Source organism: Phoxinus phoxinus, assembly GCF_949152265.1.
Source record: "Phoxinus phoxinus genome assembly, chromosome: 17".
NCBI classification, from domain to species: Eukaryota; Metazoa; Chordata; class Actinopteri; order Cypriniformes; family Leuciscidae; genus Phoxinus; species Phoxinus phoxinus.
This window is the reverse complement of record NC_136892.1, coordinates 9,255,824-9,276,593: the sequence shown is the minus strand read 5'-3', so window position 1 is coordinate 9,276,593 and position 20,770 is coordinate 9,255,824. Positions and strand designations below refer to the sequence as shown.

Below are 20,770 nucleotides of genomic sequence, written 5' to 3'. Positions count from 1 at the left end.
AGACAAAGAGCTGGTCTGAGGTCCTGACGCTTTGAGTTCTGTCCACGTACATACGCAGAGCGCGAACGGGACAGAGCAAAGCCAGGGCTGGGTCTGCCTCCTCCAGGGCCAGCGCTTGCAGGTTCACTACCTGGTCCCTGAAGGGAGTGGTAGGAACCTTGGGCACATAGCCAGGCCGGGGTCTCAGTACAACATGGTTGTCACCCGGCCCGAACTCTAGGCACGATTCGTCGACCGAAAATGCCTGCAGGTCGCCTACCCTCTTGACCAAAGCCAGTGCAACCAGCAGCAAAGTCTTCATGGAGAGAAGCTTCAAGTCTGCTGATTGCAACGGCTCAAAGGGAGCATCCTGAAGTGCTCGAAGCACCAGGGAAAGGTCCCAAGAGGGTATGGAGGGGGGTCGAGGAGGATTTAATCGTCTCGGCCTATCAGCAGCAAAGTTCAATAAAATATGCATTTTTCATTGAAGTACCCCCTTCTTTCTTGTGTTTACTATCATTTTCCACAGAATTAAAGCAAACTCATGCTAAATTTTTGAAAAATTGAATAATTGTTCGATTAGTCGACTAATCGTTTCAATAGTTTCTATTAAATAGTCGTTAGTTGCAGCCCTACATTACTCACCGTGTTTGTTGACAGATTCTTACTCACCTGGGCTTTTATGAACTCAAAGGCGCGGGCGCGCGAGAGAAAAATAAATAACTGAGCGCACGGGTGGTGCGTTAAAAGGCTAGCAAGTTAGCGTGTTGTGCTGACAATAACGGAAGCTATTAATGTAAGGTTAATCTGAGATGTTGGGTAAGCTGTATTTAGTAGTATAAACAACTAGAAATTATAATAAATGATGGTTCAAAACAGAAAGAAATACGAAGCTAATACGATGCTTAGACGCAGCAAACAAACTCACAGCAGCAGCAGTCACAGCGAGGCAGACAGCAGCAATCGATCTCAGACAAGGGTAATCCAGAATCGAAGTCAAACAGGCAAAGTTCAGAGGCAGGCAGCAAAAGCTAGAAAGCTTTTCCAGGCTGAGAGTGAGTGTGGCTGTAGATTCCTGACTGATAATGAAGTATGCAAATGGAACTCCTCTTCCAATACTGTTATGCAGAAGAAGTGCATAAAATGCATAGCCATATGAGGTCATCCCTTTGTAGGTGGCATCCATGAACATCATGGGATGTGGATGTTCCTAGTTCCTACACTCTCAGAAATAAAGGTACAGAAAAGACAAAAAAAAAGGCACAAATGCTCGTCGCTGGGGCAGTACCCCCAAGGGCAAAAAACTTGTACCATATTAATGGGTACAAATAAGTACCCCTACAGTTTGTGCCTTTTAGGTACAAATATGTACCTTTGAGGGTACAAATGGCTCGTCGCTGGGGTGGTACCCCCGAGGTACAGCAATGGTACCCTTACCATAGGTACAGAGTTGTACCCTTTTATACTGTACCTTTTGAGAGACAATTTGGTACCTTAGCAATACATTTGTACCTTAATCCACTGGTACAAAAAGGTACCCCATTAGATGGTACCAATTTGTTTTCGTTAGGGGTACCACCCCAGCGACGATGCCATTGTACCTATAAAGTGGCAAAAATGTCCTTGATAAATAAAAAAGAATGAGAGTAAAAGAAAACAATGTTTTGTTTTCCCACAATCAATGATTTAAAAGAAGTTAAACTGTACTAATGAAAATACTGGAAAGAGAATAGCTACCGCACACCAGTCTTCGTTTGAAATAAACTTTAATGAACAAAGTTTTTCACATTTAAACAACTCACTTTATGAATGCATTACTTACTGCAGTGTAAAAACAGAACATAACATAATGGTTTATACAGACTAAAAGCTACTGTGAGTGTTAATTGTATGCTTAAAGGATTAGTTCACCCCAAAATTTAAATTTCCTAATAATTTACTTAATTTACTTCCGATATCCATGTCTTTTTTTTCCTCAGTGGGAGAGAAATTATGTTTTTTGAGGAAAACATTTCTGGATTTTTCGTCTAACAATGAACTTCATTGGTTACCATCATTTTTAAGTCCAAATCAACGCAGTTTCAAAAGTCTTTGAAGTGTTTAAACGGGCTGTATGCGATCACAGCTGAAGAAGAGGTTGTTATCTAGTGAAACGATAGGAGGAGGATAGTTAAAATAGTAAGTAAGTAAGTAAGTAATTTTAATTTATAAAGCACATTTACACACAGCACAAAACTGACCAAAGTGCTGTACAATGAATAACTATAAAAAACAAATAGAATCGATAATCATAATAATCTAAAACATGAATAAAAAAGAAGACCTTCAATATCAGGGCACACGACACAGAAATACAGAAAACAAGAAAACAAAACAAAGAGGAGTACCAGGTTAGGGAACAAGGACGGCCATGGAATATAAATGAGTTTTTAACCTGGATTTAAATACAGCAATGGAGGGGGCAGATCTAATATCCTGGGGGAGCTGGTTCCACAGACGTGGGGCAGCAACTGCAAAGGCCCTATCACCCCTCTGTTTGAGCCGTGAGCGCGGCACAAGCAGGAGCCCTTTGTTTGAGGATCTCAGTGACCTTTGAACTGAGTATAGCTGCACAAGATCTGTGATGTAAGTTGGGGCGAGCCTATTAAGTGCCTTAAAAACAAACAATAAAACTTTAAACTGAACCCTCAAAGGAACTGGGAGCCAATGCAAGGAGGCCAGAATTGGAGTAATGTGCTCGCGCCTCCTGGTGCCAGTTAAAAGACGCGCTGCTGCGTTTTGTACCAACTGCAAACGTCTAAGTGATGATTGTGGGAGGCCAAAATAGAGGGAATTACAATAATCCAGCCGTGATGTAATGAAGGCATGGATGACTTTCTCAAGATCATTAAAAGCTAGAAATGACTTCATGCGGGAAATCATTCTGAGCTGGTAAAAACTATTTTTGACAACAGAACTAATCTGTTTGTCAAGGCAGAGTTCTGAGTCAAGAATGACACCCAAATTTCTGGCATGAGGTTTGATAAATGGGGTGAAGTGACCTAAATTTTGCACCACAGTGGATCTTGCCCTGGGAGAACCAAAAGTAATGACTTCTGTCTTGTCATTATTTAGCTGGAGAAAGTTGTTAACCATCCAAGTTTTGATGTCTTCGAGACAGACCAGAAGAGATTGTATGGAATCCCTAGATTTTAGAGGCACGTACAACTGTGAGTCATCCGCATAGAGATGAAAGGAAATGTTATGCTTCCTTATGATGTCACCCAGTGGGAGCATATACAGGCTAAAAAGCATAGGACCCAAAATGGACCCCTGAGGGACCCCATATGAAACGGAAGCAGAAGATGAGGATGACTTGCCGATAGATACTGAGAAAGTCCTATCGTTGAGATAGGAACGGAACCAAAGTAATGCGGTCTCCCTGATGCCCACCTGCTGATCAAGACGAGAAAGGAGGATGTTGTGATCAACAGTATCGAAGGCGGCACTAAGATCCAGTAATATCAGAATGGCATTATCACCTGAATCTAGTGTAAGAAGAAGATCATTGGTTACTTTGAGCAGAGCTGTTTCAGTACTATGAAGTGATCTAAAACCTGACTGAAAAGGTTCTAGTATATTGTGGGTGGTCAAAAAGGGGTTCAGCTGTGATAGAACAGCTTTTTCCAGAACTTTAGAAATAAAAGGAAGCTTAGAAATGGGACGGTAGTTATTCAGGCATTTAACATCGAGATTATGTTTTTTGAGCAGGGGTTGGACAACCGCATGCTTAAAACATGTAGGGACAATGCCGGATGCAAGACATGAATTTAAGATGACCTGAATGGAGTGGCCAACTACATCAAAAACATCCTTTATAATAAAAGAGGGGATAGAATCATAAGATGAAGTAGTGAGTTTCATATGTGATACTAAATCCCTCAGTTCAGTGAGAGAGATGGGCTGAAATTGGTTAAAAGTAGCTAGCACTCCTGAGCAACGAAGCGAAGTAACAGATGAGGTAGGGGTACACGCTGATCTAAAGTTCTCAATTTTGTTAGTAAAAAATTTAAGAAATTTCTCACAGGTATCTGTGGATGCATCAACAACTGGAGAGTTTGAGGGATTAATAACAGAGTTTATAGTACTAAATAAAATTTTTGGTCTGTTTGAGTGTTTATTGATCAAATCAGAGAGGTGATTTGCTCTGGCTATTTTTGCTGCAGCCTGAAAAGAAGCTAATGCAGATTTAAAAATTTGAAAGGAAACATCGAGATGATCCTTTTTCCATTTCCTTTCAGCTTTACGACAGGTCTGCCTAAAAGAGCGCGTATCCTCATCTAACCAGTAGTGAGATTTTAATTTGGGGCGGGTATATGTGAAAGGTGCTACAGAGTCAAGTATGGATGAGCAAGATGAGTGAAAAAGGGTAACTAATTCATCCGGACTAGAGGAGAATGATGCCGCTGTTGCAATGGTAGATGCAACATTTCCACTCAAAAAACTATCAGAAAACTGAGCTGCAGTAAGAGAATGTATCTGGCGAGAGTAATTATCCTGAACTCTGACAGTTTGCAGAGGACTGGAAAGGGTAATGTCAAATATAATGGGCTTATGATCAGAAAAAGTGGCCTCCTCAATCACAATATTATCAACAATAAAACCATAAAATAAAATTAGATCGAGTGTATGTCCCAGTTTATGAGTAGCTTTATCTATATGTTGCGTAAGGCCAAGAGCATCTATTAAACCACAGAATTCGCTAACCATAGGTCTATCTGGACAGCAAACATGAATATTAAAGTCACCAAGTATAAGAAGACGATCATACAGTGACACGAAATGGGAAAGAAAGTCAGAGAATTCAGTTATAAAGTCTTTGTCTGGCTTAGGGGGCCTATAGATCAATACACAAACCAATGGTGACATAACAGATTCAACAATTACACATTGCAGTTCGAAGGTGGAAAAACTCCCTGCAAACAGTGTCCGTAATTTTAAATTGTTCCTAAAAACAAGAGCCACACCGCCTCCTCTTCCAACGCACCTCGGTGTGCTAATAAATGAACAATTAGTTGGACAAAGTTCACTAAAAACAGAAGACTGACCAACTCCAGCGCTGATCCATGTCTCGGTTAAAAACAGAAAATCCAAATTGTGACGAGAAAAAAAGTCATTCAGAACGAAAGTCTTGTTAGACAATGACCTGGTATTGACCAGGGCCACTTTTGCATTTGAATAAACCGCAGCCTTGGGGCGACGAGAGTATACCAAAGGGCGGATGTTCAGCGAGTTTACCCCACCGCTACGGATACGCAATCTCGGTTGAGCAGGGCTAACGGGCATTTGAGGTCGATGCAAGGTGATATGTACTTGACAAGAGTACCTCAGATCCCACGAACGTCGAGCCAGGTAGAGATCTTTCCGACCTAGAATGTCTGCAGAGAGCTGAGAAGCACTCGCTCCTCCTCTGATCTTCACCCGGACGCCTCCACGTTTACCTCGGCGCCTCCGACGCTTCCTCCGGTTAGAGATACAGCAAGGTAGCCGAATGACGCACTCAGCGATGGGGTAAATAAACGGAGGGTGACAGCCGTTGCAAAGAACAGGGGTCACCTTTGCATTTCTGATATCCAACAAAGTTTTCTGATCATAGGACCTTGTAGCAGCAACAGAACAGTACCGACATAGCGTAAGTGACATCACAAACAAACATAATAGAAGTCGACGGAGCTGACGGCAAGCCAACAAACACACTGGCGCCATCTTGCTCCGACGATCCGAAGCCTGTAAAATAGTATTGTTTGCTATTATATATATATATATATATATATATATATATATATATATATTAGTAATAGTATTCAGTGAATATGAATATTATATGAATAACATTCTGATGAATATGAATAGTAGTTTAAATAGTATTGCCGGCATGACCTTTCAACGTGATGACGTAGTTCCCTGTCCATTTGTTGATCAGCTCAATCCGAACTTCTTTTTTTTTTTTTATGTCCTATCGTTTCGCTAGATAACAACCTCTTCTTCAGCTGTGATCGCGTACAGCCCGTTTAAACACTTATGAAACTGCATTGATTTGGACTTGCGATGGAGTAAAACGATGGTAACCAATGAAGTCCATTGTTAGAAGAAAAATCCAGAAATGTTTTCCTCAAAAAACTATTTCTCTCCCACTGAGGAAAGAAAGACATGGATATCTTGGATGGCATTGGGGTGAATAAATTACACTGCTCAAAAAAAAACAAAAAAAAAAAGGGAACACTTAAACAACACAATGTATCTCCAAGTCAATCACACCTCTGTGAAATCAAACTGTCCACTTAAGGAACAACACTGATTGACAATCAATTTCACATGGTGTTGGGCAAATGGAGTAGACAACAGGCGGAAATTATAGGCAATTAGCAAGACACCCCCATTAAAGGAGTGGTTCTGCAGGTGGTGACCACAGACCACTTCTCAGTTCCTATGCTTCCTGGCTGATGTTTTGGTCACTTGTGAATGCTGGCGATGCTTTCACTCTAGTGGTAGCATGAGACGGAGTCTAGAACCCACACAAGTGGCTCAGGTAGAGCAGCTCATCCAGGATGGCACATCAATGTGAGCTGTGGCAAGAAGGTTTGCTGTGTCTGTCAGTGTAGTGTCCAGAGCATGGAGGCGCTACCAGGAGACATGCCAGTACATCAGGAGATGTGGAGGAGGCCATAGGAGGGCAACAACCCAGCAGCATGACCGCTACCTCCGCCTTTGTGCAAGGAGGAGCAGGAGGAGCACTGCCAGAGCCCTGCAAAATGACCTCCAGCAGGTCACAAATGCGCATGTCATTTGCTAAATGTCACTTCACTAAAAGAAACATCAGTAAAATATTGCTCTAGAGCACACTGGAGAGTAAGAGGTAAGGAACAAAATGGAGTGCTAGTACTGCTTCTTGGTACCTTCTCAAAATCATCTAAGAAATTATTTGAAGAAAACTCCCAGCATTGTTTTAACTGGTGACGGTTGCTCAGAGTGGAAGCTATATTAATGAAATTACGACAATTACTTGCAATATTCTTAATTTGGTGTTTGCCTTCAAACCTCATGCACCAGAGAGAACGAAGAGGCCCAAACATTGAAATTAATCTAGAATAATGAATTAAATAATGGCACTTCGGTGTAATAACATTTCCAAATACAGCTTTCAACTCTGTCAAAAATTTGTGCACAAGAACATCTAAAAAAGGAAGGTTCTCTCTTCTCACCGTTGGAGCTAGGACAATATCTACAATTTCTCGGCACAACAGGTACACACGCCAATATTGACATTCAGGAGGTATACGATGTGCGATCAAAAAAGGAATAAGTCTAAAAAGGCACCATTTCTGAGATGCAGAGCCCACAATGCCTCCTTTTTGTAGTAATCTTTCAGACAACTGTACCGGCTTATTTGCTCTATCATTTTGACCTATTGTCATTCTCTGTAGCTCTTCGTTTACCTCTTGTATGCTAATATGTTTCTCTTTATGAGCTTGGCACAGGACAAGTTTCAAAACTAAAGGTACGACACCTTCTAACATGTCATGCATTATGTCTGGAGGTAAGGACTTAGTAACATCAAAATAAGGAAGCACATTAAATGGACAACTACACTGTACCCCATATGTTGCTCTACTGTCAGGATTTTGCTGGATACATTCCAGGTTATACCGGTGAACGTCAGATGTTCTTAAAACATAACTATCTTCCTAAAATTTCTCTTTTATATCTGTATATGTTCCCATACAATGTCTACAAATCACCTGAAATGGTAGCTAGGACTGCATGGACATTTTGCTCAACCCTACCAACAGTGAGGGTGAACCCATCTGTTGAGAGCACTTTAAGATCATCTAGCAGTGGCTTTAGGATAACTTCTAAGCCACACTCCTTTAAATAGGAATAGCACACCAGTAATGCTAAATTAATATGCTTCACTTGAGACCTGTACCTTCCATGTACATTACCTACAGTGTAGTAGAAGGCGCACAGTTTGTGTTTTGTTTTCGTTGATCCCAAAGGATTTACTACCTCAAATTCATCCTCATAAAAATGCAGTCGTAATGCATTTGGATATTTTCTAAAGACAGGATGCTCTTTATAGTACAATCCATCACAAAAGTCAGTTAAGACCTGTTCATCTTCAATATTTACAGAGACTATGTCATCCCATACATCCTCATGAGAACAATATTTTTTTTAAACATCAGAAATGGAAACATATGAGAAGCTACCTATTTTATGTCCTGTAGACCCTCTTAAAGTGTATTGAACTGGTTCAGTCAAGTCTAACATTGACTTACAGTATTCTTTCAACTCAGAAGAGAACTCTTAAGGGATGCTTCCTCAAAAAAATCATTGGACTGTAAAACCTGCTGAAGTTCAGGACATCCTTTGACATCAAAACCATTCTCTTTAAGATGATAAGATAAAAATTTAGCGTAATTCTCCTTAAAAAAAGAAAGAAAGTTTACATCTCTAAGAATTTCTTGCTGAACAGATTCTGGTAAATTGTTTTTTACCCTGCATTTTAGGATGAAGCTACAAAGATTATTTTTAAAGTTATATAGAAGTGCATCCATACAAGGGGGATTTGGACATCTGCATCATCACACATAACACGCTCATGTTCCTCTTCAGAAGCAGGGTTTTCACTAGCAGGTAAAATGCAAGCTCTATGTTTCTATAAACATGACATCTGAAAGATGGGTAACTGGAAAAAGTGGATTGGCAGTCATTGAGTCCACATGTGATCGAGAAGCCTGCCTCATGGGCATGAGTTAGTCCCACATGTTGGACCAACTTCATGAGAGTGAAAGTTTTTCTTTGGCACTTAGGGCACTGGTGTAAACGAGGCATTTAGAAGAGGAGGTTTATAACTTATAATACAGTCGTCAGCAGAGGCCGGTCTCCCTTCACATTAATTTTCGCAATACATCGCTGGAGGAAGGTCAGAGTGTTCTTGTTTTTGGGTTGGTATTCAAGATTGAAAACAAAATATGAATAAAACGAGGAGATCATGGCTTCCTCTACCTTCATGCCTTCACACACCTCGACCCTGTCTACCTTCAGGGAACAGGAGCTTCGTCCCTCAAATGTGGACTTCCAGTCTTCTTGGGTGACCTGGACAATTGGGTGTGGTGTGTTGTGTTCACCCTGAAGAATACAGTAAAGTAGACAGGGATGAAAACATATGTTTGGTCCAACAAAAAAAAAAGAGATAGTGGATGGACCCCCCACCCCCACCAAAAAATAATTAAAAACACTAGAGTGCTAGAAATGCATACCTCTCCCATCATAATGTGATGATCCACACTCTCTTTAAAAATGATTGGAAGGAGGATTAGCGCCGCTCTGAAGTCCATTCCTAGAAGAGAATCAAGAAAAATCGATACTTTATTCATCCTGAAGGAAATTTTAGGCATCCAGTAGCTTATACACACACACACACACACAATCTGATTATCATCTCAGAATGCACTTTGAATTGTCTACTGATTTGTGTGAGTACACTCATAATAAGCTATTTGTAAGTACCTGGTAGATCCTCGGTGAGCGCTTCTTCTCTGGCCTCCAAGTACTGTTTGGCTAGTGGAGATTTTCCTTGAGCCAGGGCAAGCACTTTGGGAACAATCTGGTTGAAGCCATCAGTGAAGCTAATGCTCGCTGTGGAGTGGATACGACCCACCTCCTCCAACAGCTGCAGAAAGACAAAGACAATTAAGCTCCTGTGCCGGTTGCATAAAGCACCTTAAGTGAAATTTTCCCTTAAGTTTGCCCGTATGTTTCCCTTAAACCTAAGGGTGTTGCAGAAAAATACCCTTAAGTGTTACTTAACGTTTTTTTTAAGTGAAATGTCATAAACACTTAGAATTTCCCTTAAATGCTGTTTTTTTTTCACTTAAGTAATCCCTTGAAAAGCGTTAAGTGTTGCATAAAACCCTTAACGGTCATTTCCCTAAGTATAACTTAAGGTTTGGAAATCGTAACCTTAAGAGTAACGCGGACAAAAAAATAAGACGACATGGCTGAATTTATGGAACCAGCTGAAGATCATTATGTGCCAAGAAGAATTTTTAGGGATAGGGAGAACCCTTTGGACCATCTTGGCGATGAAAAATTGTTGCAAGAATACCGTTTTGATCGACGCGCAATATTTGAGATCACTAACAAACTAGACGGTGACCTTGACCGTGTCACACATCGCAACCACTCTTTACCTGCGGTGTTACAACTGCTTATAGCACTGCGTTTTTTTGCAACTGGGAGTTATCAGAAGATAGTGGGAGATGTTTTCCACGTACATAAATCGTCTGTCAGCTGAGTGGTTCACCGGGTTGCTGGGGCTCTTTCCCGTCATTTAAACGCAACGGTCAAATTTCCACCCCGTCATCACCAGGAGGTCATTCAAACCATTTTTTTTCGGAAAGCAGGTTTTCCTCGCATATGTGGTGTTATTGACGGCACACATATCAGAATACAGGCGCCCCAAACACACGAAGACCAGTACGTAAACAGAAAAGGCTACCATTCAATAAATGTACAATTAGTGTGTGACCATCTCTGCAACATTACAAATGTTGTTGCATTATGGCCCGGGAGTACACATGACTCCAGGATTTTGGCAGAGAGCAAACTAGGGAGAGATTTTGAAGCTGGAGTGCACACTGGTCTCCTGCTCGGGGACAGTGGTTACCCCTGCCGTCCATGGCTCATGACGCCCTTCTTGAATCCCCGTAATGCTGCACAGGCATGTAATAAATTAATACATATGTATATTACTATGAAGGTAGAATTTGGTGCCTAAAAGATTTGCATGGAAAATGTTAATCAAATTGTGAGCATTAAATAAATATTAGCAGTAGTTTACTAAATTATAGGTGTATTAAAATATGTTTTTAAAATAGGTATGTAGGTTACTAATGTGCATATTTTCATGAGATCTTCATTTTTGCGCACTTGCAATTTCGGCACAGTTTTCGTCAAACTTTCTATTGTTGCTGTTATACGCGTTCAATTCAATTCAAGTTTATTTGTATAGCGCTTTTCACAATACATATTGTTTCAAAGCAACTTTACAGAAAATGCATTTCAAAAATGTACAAACAAAAATACAGTTAGTTAATCATAAATTTAGGGCATAACATATCGCCGGCGTTGGGTCGTCTCAATCGTCTATGGAGCTAATATTATGACAATGATTTGAATTTGAATTGTGTAAATCTGAATTATTTGCAAGTGTAATCTAACAAAATTGAATTTTAGGTGGTAGTTTAAATAGTTCTGAATTTGAATTTTTTTAAACGAATATTGAACATTTGAAATTTAACAAATTGAAATGTTTTTATGGCTGAATTTTATAGACATGTGTTTTCAAACAGTAATATTCAGTTTAAAAAAATTCAGATTCAAGTTTTCAAGATGAAGAAATTCAGAACTTCGAATTCAGTTTTCTAAAATTCAATGTCAAAAATTCAAGTTCAAAAATTCAGATCTGACAGAAAGTAGGTCACAGGTCATCCACAGGGAAGAGTAGATGATCTCAGAAAAGTCGAACAGAGCATTTTGGCCAATTGGGGACTGCGGAAGTTTTCCAGCGCGAACGTGGTGGTTCAAGAGGTTGCCACTCTCTGACTCTTGTCATGAATCGCCCGGAGGTCGATTACATGTACGACGCAGTCTAGACCGGACGCGAACGGTGCGACGCGACCCGTGAAATCCCCAACAGCACACGGATTCCCCATCCTATTTCTGACCTAGTCCCAGCTCTTTGCAACAGTCGCTTCAAGCTGTGTTGCGTCGCGCCGCTCGCGTCCTGTCTGTGTGAGGTCTAGTAGACAAGGTGGCGTTCTAATCAATTTTACACAAAATGTAGGCTATTTTAAAACAAACACCAGAGACCGCTTAGACAAATGTCCCACGTGCTGAGAACGTTAACCTAACATATAAACACAAAATCATTCATGTTTAAGAATCACTTACCTCCGGGCGATTCATGACAAGAGTGGACATTCTAAAACGCTTACGTGAAAAACGCTTAACATGGCTCACTGTACGAAGACAGTGATATTAAAGGACCAAACTCAGTAAATCATATTAATAAAACCATACTTTGTATAAAAAATCAGATGAGCCCAGAATACCTACGCAACGCGTTTAATTGTGCGTTAAGCATTTCCTTACCATAGAAAACCGTTATAAGAAAACGCTTAACGTGGCTTACTGTACAAAGACAGTGATATAAGGACCGTACACATCATATTAATAAACCATACTATGTATAAAAAATCAGATGAGCCCAGAATATAAACGCAACGCGTTAAGCATTTCCTTACCATAGAAAACCGTTATAAGAAAACGCTTAACGTGGCTTACTGTACAAAGACAAGGACCAAACTCAGTAGCCTACGCATCATAATAATACACCATGTATAAAAAATCAGATGAGCCCAGAATATGAATGCAATGCGTTTAATTACGCGTTAAGCATGTTCTTACCATAGAAAACCGTTATAAGAAAACACTTAACGTGGCTTAATAAACCTTAAACCTGATTTTTTATACGTAGCCCTATGGTTTATTAAGGACCATTTAAGGTTTATTAAGCCACGTTAAGCGTTTTCTTATAACGGTTTTCTATGATTAGAACATGCTTAATTAAACGCGTTGCGTTCATATTCTGGGCTCATCTGATTTTTTATACAAAGTGGTTTATTAATATGATTTGTACTGAGTTTGGTCTTTTAATATCACTGTCTTCGTACAGTAAGCCACGTTAAGTGTTTTCTTATAACGGTTTTCTATGGTAAGAACATGCTTAACGCGTAATTAAACGCGTTGCGTTCATATTCTGGGCTCATCTGATTTTTTATAGATAGTATGGTTTATTAATATGATGTGTACGGTCCTTATATCACTGTCTTTGTACAGTAAGCCACGTTAAGCGTTTTCTTATAACGGTTTTCTATGGTAAGGAAATGCTTAACGCACAATTAAACGCGTTGCGTAGGTATTCTGGGCTCATCTGATTTTTTATACAAAGTATGGTTTATTAATATGATTTGTACTGAGTTTGGTCCTTTAATCGTTTAAGAATGTCCTCTCTTGTCATGAATCGCCCGGAGGTAAGTGATTCTTAAACATGAATGATTTTGTGTTTATATGTTAGGTTAGCGTTCTCAGCACGTGGGACATTTGTCTAAGCGGTCTCTGGTGTTTGTTTTAAAGTAGCCTACATTTTGTGTAAAATTGATTAGAACGCCACCTTGTCTACTAGACCTCACACAGACAGGACGCGAGCGGCGCGACGCAACACAGCTTGAAGCGACTGTTGCAAAGAGCTGGGACTAGGTCAGAAATAGGATGGGGAATCCGTTTGCTGTTGGGGATTTCACGGGTCGCGTCGCACCGTTCGCGTCCGGTCTAGACTGCGTCGTACATGTAATCGACCTCCGGGCGATTCATGACAAGAGTCAGAGAGTGGCAACCTCTTGAACCACCACGTTCGCGCTGGAAAACTTCCGCAGTCCCCAATTGGCCAAAATGCTCTGTTCGACTTTTCTGAGATCATCTACTCTTCCCTGTGGATGACCTGTGACCTACTTTCTGTCAGATCTGAATTTTTGAACTTGAATTTTTGACATTGAATTTTAGAAAACTGAATTCGAAGTTCTGAATTTCTTCATCTTGAAAACTTGAATCTGAATTTTTTTAAACTGAATATTACTGTTTGAAAATACATGTCTATAAAATTCAGCCATAAAAACATTTCAATTTGTTAAATTTCAAATGTTCAATATTCGTTTAAAAAAATTCAAATTCAGAACTATTTAAACTACCACCTAAAATTCAATTTTGTTAGATTACACTTGCAAATAATTCAGATTTACACAATTCAAATTCAAATCATTTTGTCATAATATTAGCTCCACAATCGTTGCGTTATCAATTCTGTAGCACCTTTTTTAAAATAATCAAAGCCTCAAATATCATCTTTTGCACTCCGAAAGAAAATCTTTCATGCAATAAATTACCTTCATAGTATTTATTTTAAAGCATTGTTGATACTGGTACAAATATTTTTACAAATCGTTTTTTTTTTTTACCCGAATAGGAAAGGTACAATAATGAGAGGACCATCGGACAGCTGAAGCGCAGGTTTCACTGTCTCCACAGCGAACTGCTTATTGAGCCTTCGAGGGCATGCAGAATTATTGTAGCCTGTGTTGTGCTCTTCAACCTTTCCAAGACGTATGCTGCTATCGAAGAAGAGGATGAGCACGGGAATGAAGAGGGCTAGTCATATACTGACGCTTTTGACAAATCGTCTACATCCAACGCATATGGCACCCTTTAGCGTCAATATGAGACGCAGATAGATATGGGCCAGAAGGCGCCTCCTAGCGGTCTAACCCTAACCCTACCCCAGACCTAAACCCAACCATAACCAAACAAAGCTCTGTGCGTGTCATATTGACGCTAAAGGGTGCCATGTGCGTTGGATGTAGACGATTTGTCAAAAGCGTCAGTATATGACGCCCAAGGATGAGAATGCGTTGGAAGAACTGCATCTGATGCAAAATCAAGATTTCCAACAGGCTGGATATGCTGCTAGAGATGCCATTGTAAATGCTTTCTTTAATTGATAATATAGTTGTAGTAATAGTAGTAATCTTAATAAGATGTAGTAGTATATAGTATTAGTAGTTTTTATTTTTAATTATAACATACACACACACAATCTGAAATCTGAAAAAACAATTGTCAAAAAATTGCTCAATTTCAGTTATTGTTACTTTTCCTTCAGCCTTTAGCTGTAAAAGTTTGCTATTTAGAATAAAATTATAGAGCTGCTGATTTTCCGTCTTCGTTTTTCAGTTTTTCAATCTCCAGCTGCAGTTTCTCCTTTTGTAGCTGTAGAACCTCTCTCTGCAGTTCCAGCACATCTTCTCTTGTTGTGGTTGCACTTGCAGGTGATGTTTGCGGTCTTCTGAAAATACGCAAGTGATGGGGAAACTTAAGGAAATCTTAAAAATAATATTAAAGCTTAATTAATAATAGGCTGAACCAATAGCTACATAAATCATTACTTAGGGGTTGCCTGTAACGGCGCTCTGCTGGCGATCTGATGGTGCTGAAGTTGTTTTTCAGAGTGCTGTAAGGGTCTAAGTGTGAAAGGAATGCCAGTTATATCATTATGTTATAGCATATTATGTCTCTAATTAGGCTATGTCAAAATAATAATGTATCCTTTAAGCCACTAGTGTTAGCTATATGCTGATACAGTACAATAATGCCTCACTCTATGTTAACGTTACACTGTTGCGCTGGTTCAGCCTCACTCTCTAAACCTCCACAGATGCCAGACAGGACAGGTGAGTCAGCTCCAATGATGTTTTGAACCATTATAGTACAGTCCGACAACTCAGCCGGTGGGGGTCCTCCACCTGTTGGTCAGTTTTGTATCGTTAGGTCTTAGCAAACTCTTCACCATGGTGCGCTGCATACAATCTTAAAAGCGTAGTCTAATCTTACCTGTTTTGTTGGCTTCTTTCTTATAAGCGCTCAGCTCTTTTTTTGCGAATAAAGAGATGTTTTCATATTTTTTAAGGACTTCCTGAACCGTCCTCTTCACATCAAGATTCCTTGCATTAATTTTTTCAGTTATTTCTTCCCACTGTTTCTGTTTTTTCGCCGCAGTTACATTGGGATTTAGTTTGCTTTTCAAAAGTGTTTTTCTTTTACCATATTCGTCAAGAAGAATACATTTCTCCTCCTCTGTCCAATTAGGCTTTCTTTTTTTGTTTTCTTCATCCATTCCGATCGTTTATATACTGTCTATGATTCCGATAGCCTAGGCTACTTCATTTGATGACACCCCTAGTGTTAGTGTTTTGCGTATCTATGGCAACAACAGACTTTTATAACGTGAATCCAGGATCGCTGTCGTGAAACACTTAAATGTTTCCCTTACCTAAGAGAATCGTTTAAGAGATTATATGCAACACCCTTAAGTTATTCTCTTAGGTAAGGGGAAATCGCCCCTTAAGTGTCATACTTAAGGGAAAAACTTAAGGTGCTTTATGCAACCGGGCACAGACCCTGAGGGAAAGGGGATTACAGAGTATTTTAACACGCTATGGGGAGTTGTGAGAACGCAAAGTGGAGTATAGTTCTAGACTGTACTAGCTCTGTTTAAACAAACCATGTTTACAAAATCCAGATTTATTTAGGTCTATATAAGGTTTAGTTGTTCAGCCCGATGTTGTTCTAGGGTACATCAATCTTTTAACACTTACTCCTGAGGGTGTCTTTAAGAAGGGATATTTCTTCACAGTGTCCTCAACACTCATTCCTTCAGCGATCTCCTTTTGCCTCCATGCTAAAGTTCTCCGCATTAGGTCGCGTACAATCACAGTGTCTGGCTGCGCCTTGCTGTATTGTGTTTGTAGAATCTTAACATGACCAGCAATTGAAGATGCATCTTCCCCAAGAACATCAAGTTATATTGACTAAAATAGTAACAGAACAGAAAAATAAAAAAAAGGATCAGGCCAGGGGAGTGTGGGACAGAGACAGAGATTTGACTATTCTGTATTCTAAGAGAGGGAGTGAGAAAGAGAGGAATAAATGGCGATAAAACCGCATATGTTATTATATAAAACCGAGTGGCCACTCAAAATTACCGCAAGGGAAAATCCTTCACTGTGACAGCCCTAGCTGAGACAAGAGATTAGGAAAGGATACGATCGTACAGTTCGACCCTTACCACGGCTTGTGTGCACATATGACTAAGGCCTAAAAAAAAAAATTGTTTGGTTCCGGTTTCCGACCGATCCTGTCAATTTGTGTGCGACCCAAATTTATTTTATGAGCTTGGGAAAAATAATACAAATTAAATAGAGGAGCTCTTTTCCAAAACTAATTTAAAAAAAATAGTTTGTCATGTCATTTTGCTGTGTACTGAACCTTCACTGCTCCAACGTTTCATGCCAAATCGCTTTATTTCCACAATCCAACTTGGCGGCGCTCTTAACAGCTGTTTGTTTGTATAATTCCTTAAAGTAAAAAAAATATTATTCTCTCTCCACGTTTTCGGTGCTGATGCAGTAGTGACAGTAGTCACTACTGCAGTAGTGCAGTAGTCATGTAAACGGCACCTAAAAGCTGTCACAAAGAACCAGCAAAAGTAATGATTATGTAAAATATTGCAATGAGACATTTAAATTGTTTATTATTAATAAACAAGTGTTTTCTGTGTTGGCTGCCTGCAAAGATGAAGTTGGCGATACTGACGTGACTCGCGATCTTCGCAGTTAGTGAACGCGCCGGAGAGAAATGCACATTTCATACAGATTACATAGTTTAATTTTGTTTTGAATGGTTCTGTTTAAAAGTAGAGATTTCAAGCTTTCTGTAAATAATAGATATATTTTTAAAAAAATTAAGTCTGTGAGGCGAGTAGGCTACCTTACGCTGAGTTTCGGTTCATAGATGAAAGCTTAAGCTCCAGTTCAGGCGCAGACGCCGGCGTCTCCGTGTTGAGATTATCTGCTATATTTACTTTTTATTTATTAAATCCAGGAAATTGGTTAATGAAACATTGTTTAAAATTAAGATACAATTAATTCAAAACGAAATTCGCTTTAAAGAAAGGTTTTGTGCTTTCTAAGTTTTAAAGTCTTTTAGTGCCGCTTTCAGAGCGGTCGCGTCCGTAATGGAGAACTGTCACGTCCATAACATTGTTTTTTCCTCATAAATGCGAACATGAAAAATAAAAGACAAAATACTTTTTAAAAAAGACAAACCATACGATTTTGGAAAAAGTGGATGGATTTATAATGTTTTGAAAAAAAATGAATGGATTAAAAAAAACAAAAAAGAAAATAAATCCCTACCAACCCATGACCTCAACTGACAACCAACCAGAACCAAACTTCTTTCTTTTTTTAGGCCTAATCGTGTATTATATGTGCAATATGACCACTCACCTGCAGCAGGTCGCGGAATCAAGGTACAAATGTGTGTCCATATACAGTAGCCTATAGGCTATATTCACCAGCTCCACTACTTCCTGAAAGTAAAACTGCATCTACCATTTCCTGTCCTATACAATTGGATTAAGTGACCAGGACAGACCTGATTAATCAATTGTACAATTGACTAGATATTAACTATAAGATATGGGAACAATACAAAGAATACAGCCAGTAGTACTTACATAGTATACATGGCAACAGTCTCATGCAATACCCGTATTATTTTGTGCCTGTATTGTGGAACTCTCTGGACCTCCTCTTTGGCATCTAGCTTTGCTTGAAGCTCTTTAGGGAATGATGGGAGGACATAAACATCGGGCAGTTTCCCAAAGGACTGAGAACTAGTTTTACAAGAAAAAATAAAGACAATTTACGTCTGTGAGTAAGTACTACGGTAGCCGAGAGGCCCTCACGGCCACCGTAAAGTACAATGATTTGTTTTGATTTCTTTAAAACAGGTAAGTATGGTAAGTATGAGAGCTTAATAAAAGGGAGTTGGTGTTGCAGTGTTACAGTTGAATGAAACTCAACACTTGCCTCGTAGCAGCATCAACATCTAGCACTTGAAATGTAATAGTGTGCATCTCCTCTGTGTCCTCTGTAAGAATAAATAATTGTTAAAGGTTAGCAAATGTTAACAAGATGGAAGGAAGGTGGGAGACCTTGGGCTACCTGTGCTGCGAGTAGCCGTTACGGGACAGCCTCTACCCATGTTGGGTTGTGTGTTGTTTGAGTTGAGATCCCTAGGGATCTGCGCTGGACAGGACCAGCGGCGAAGAGGGCTTTGAGCTGGGCAGAACCAGCGATGAAGAGGGCCTTGAACTGGACAGGACCAGCGATGATGAGGGCTTTGTGCTGGACGGGACCAGCGATGATGAGGGCTTTGTGCTGGACGGAACCAGCGATGATGAGGGTTTTGTGCTGGACGGGACCAGCGATGAAGAGGGCTTTGAGCTGGATGGGACCAGCGGTGAAGAGGGCCTTGTGCTGGACGGGACCAGCGATGAAGAGGGCTTTGAAAACTCTGGCTCGGGGAGAACGATGCTTACAGACTCTGGCGGGCAGGCGACTGGCTCTGGCGGGCAGGCGACTGGCACTGGCTCTGGCTCTGGCTCGTCAGGGCCGATGAGAGGAGGAAGATCGCTGAAGTCATCAACCTCAGACATTGGCGTGGCGGGCACGACGCTGTCGGTCACAGACGTAGCAGGCATGACGCTCACAGTCTCAGGGGCGACGGCCACGACGCATACTGCCTTGGTCTCGGCAGCTCTGGCGTGAAGTGCGGGCTCGACTGGACTGGCGTGAAGTGCAGGCTCGGCTGGACTGGCGTGAAGTGCTGGCTCGGCAGACGGGATGAGAGGAGGACTCGGACACTGGATCGGGCTGGGACACACCCATAGCGAGGAGGCTATCATAAACCCAAAGAGTTCTGGTGCCGAGTCGGATGGTTCAACTGGGCCGATGAGAGGGTGGAGATCGGCGAAATCATCCTCTTTGCGTTGCGTTCCGGACCCGAACTGAAATGCCGGCCCCGCTGGACACAACCGGATGATTAACGGAACTTCATAGAGTCATTACTCTATGAAGTTCCGTTAATCATCCGGTTGTGTCCAGCCGACTGAAAGCTGACTGATTCTGGAATCCGAAGGATTCTGCATCTTAGGTCTGATCTTCTGTCAGGTTTGGCATAGACGAAGCAGACAGAATGGTAAGTTAATGACTTTAATTTGCAGAATGGATCGGTACAGCGAAACAGGTGAGTAACCAGTAAGTTGTATATCAGATGAATGCTTAACTGAAGTGTAACCAAGTCTCTCTCTCTCTCTCTCTCTTGCAGATGATGAAGAAGGAGTTCCTTAGAAGACGGAATGATATCGCCAGAAGCCAATCACCCTGTAGCCCAAGACTGGTTGCCCACTGAAGCTAAGCAGAGCTGAGCCTGGTTAGCACTTGGATGGGAGACCTTCTGGGAAAAACCAGGTTGCTGCTGGTAGAGGTGTTAGTGAGGCCAGCAGGGGGCGCTCACCCTGTGGTCTGTGTGGGTCCTAACACCCCAATGTAGTGACGGGGACACTATACTGACAAAAGAGCACCGTCCTTCGGATGAAACGTTAAACCGAGGTCCTAACTCTCTGTGGTCACAAAAATTTGGCCAAATTTGCCCAGTGGCCTCTGTCCATCATGGCCTCCTAATCATCCTCATATATATACTAATTGGCTTCATCACTTCATCACTTCTCCTTTCCACCAGTAAGCTGGTGTGTGGTGGGCGTTCTGGCGCAATATGGCTGCCGTCGCATCATCCAGGTGGATGCTGCAAATTGGTGGTGGTTGAGGAGATTCCCCCTTCTATGTAAAGCGCTTTGAGTGCCCGAGAAAAGCGCTATATAAATGTAATGAATTATTATTATTATAATGATGACTGGCAGAGAAGATTGAGATCGTAGGTAGGAATGCAGGTAAGTATGGCAGAGAGTCTGTATCATGTGTAGACGAGATCAGACCAGGAGTGAAGGGAGCGTGCTGAATATAAAGGTGATCTGGTAATGAGATCCAGGTGACGGGGATTACTACTTAGAGGAGAGTGAGTGCAGGTGTGCGCCGAGGAGGATTCTGGGGAGTGTGGTGCAGAGACAGATGAGGAAGACAGACGGTGATTGTGACAATATGCAAACATTTTTGTTACTCAATATTTGATAATTAAAAAAGCGAACAAAATAAGGGATGGATAGTGATAA

General features: G+C 40.8%; 2 protein-coding genes across 2 annotated transcripts in view; both read right to left on the bottom strand.

Moving 5' to 3' along the window:
- LOC306984167 (uncharacterized protein) overlaps window positions 1-20,770 on the bottom strand; it is a 292,265-nt gene that overhangs the window by 212,707 nt on the left and 58,788 nt on the right. The window lies entirely within an intron of this gene.
- LOC306984497 (uncharacterized protein) lies at window positions 8,475-16,456 on the bottom strand. The gene is made up of 4 exons (XM_079585943.1): window positions 16,293-16,456; window positions 9,532-9,694; window positions 9,282-9,361; window positions 8,475-9,150 (listed from the first exon to the last, which is right to left on the bottom strand). The coding sequence occupies exons 1-4, from the start codon at window positions 16,389-16,391 to the stop codon at window positions 8,875-8,877; spliced, it is 618 nt and encodes a 205-aa protein (XP_079442069.1). The 5' UTR covers window positions 16,392-16,456; the 3' UTR covers window positions 8,475-8,874.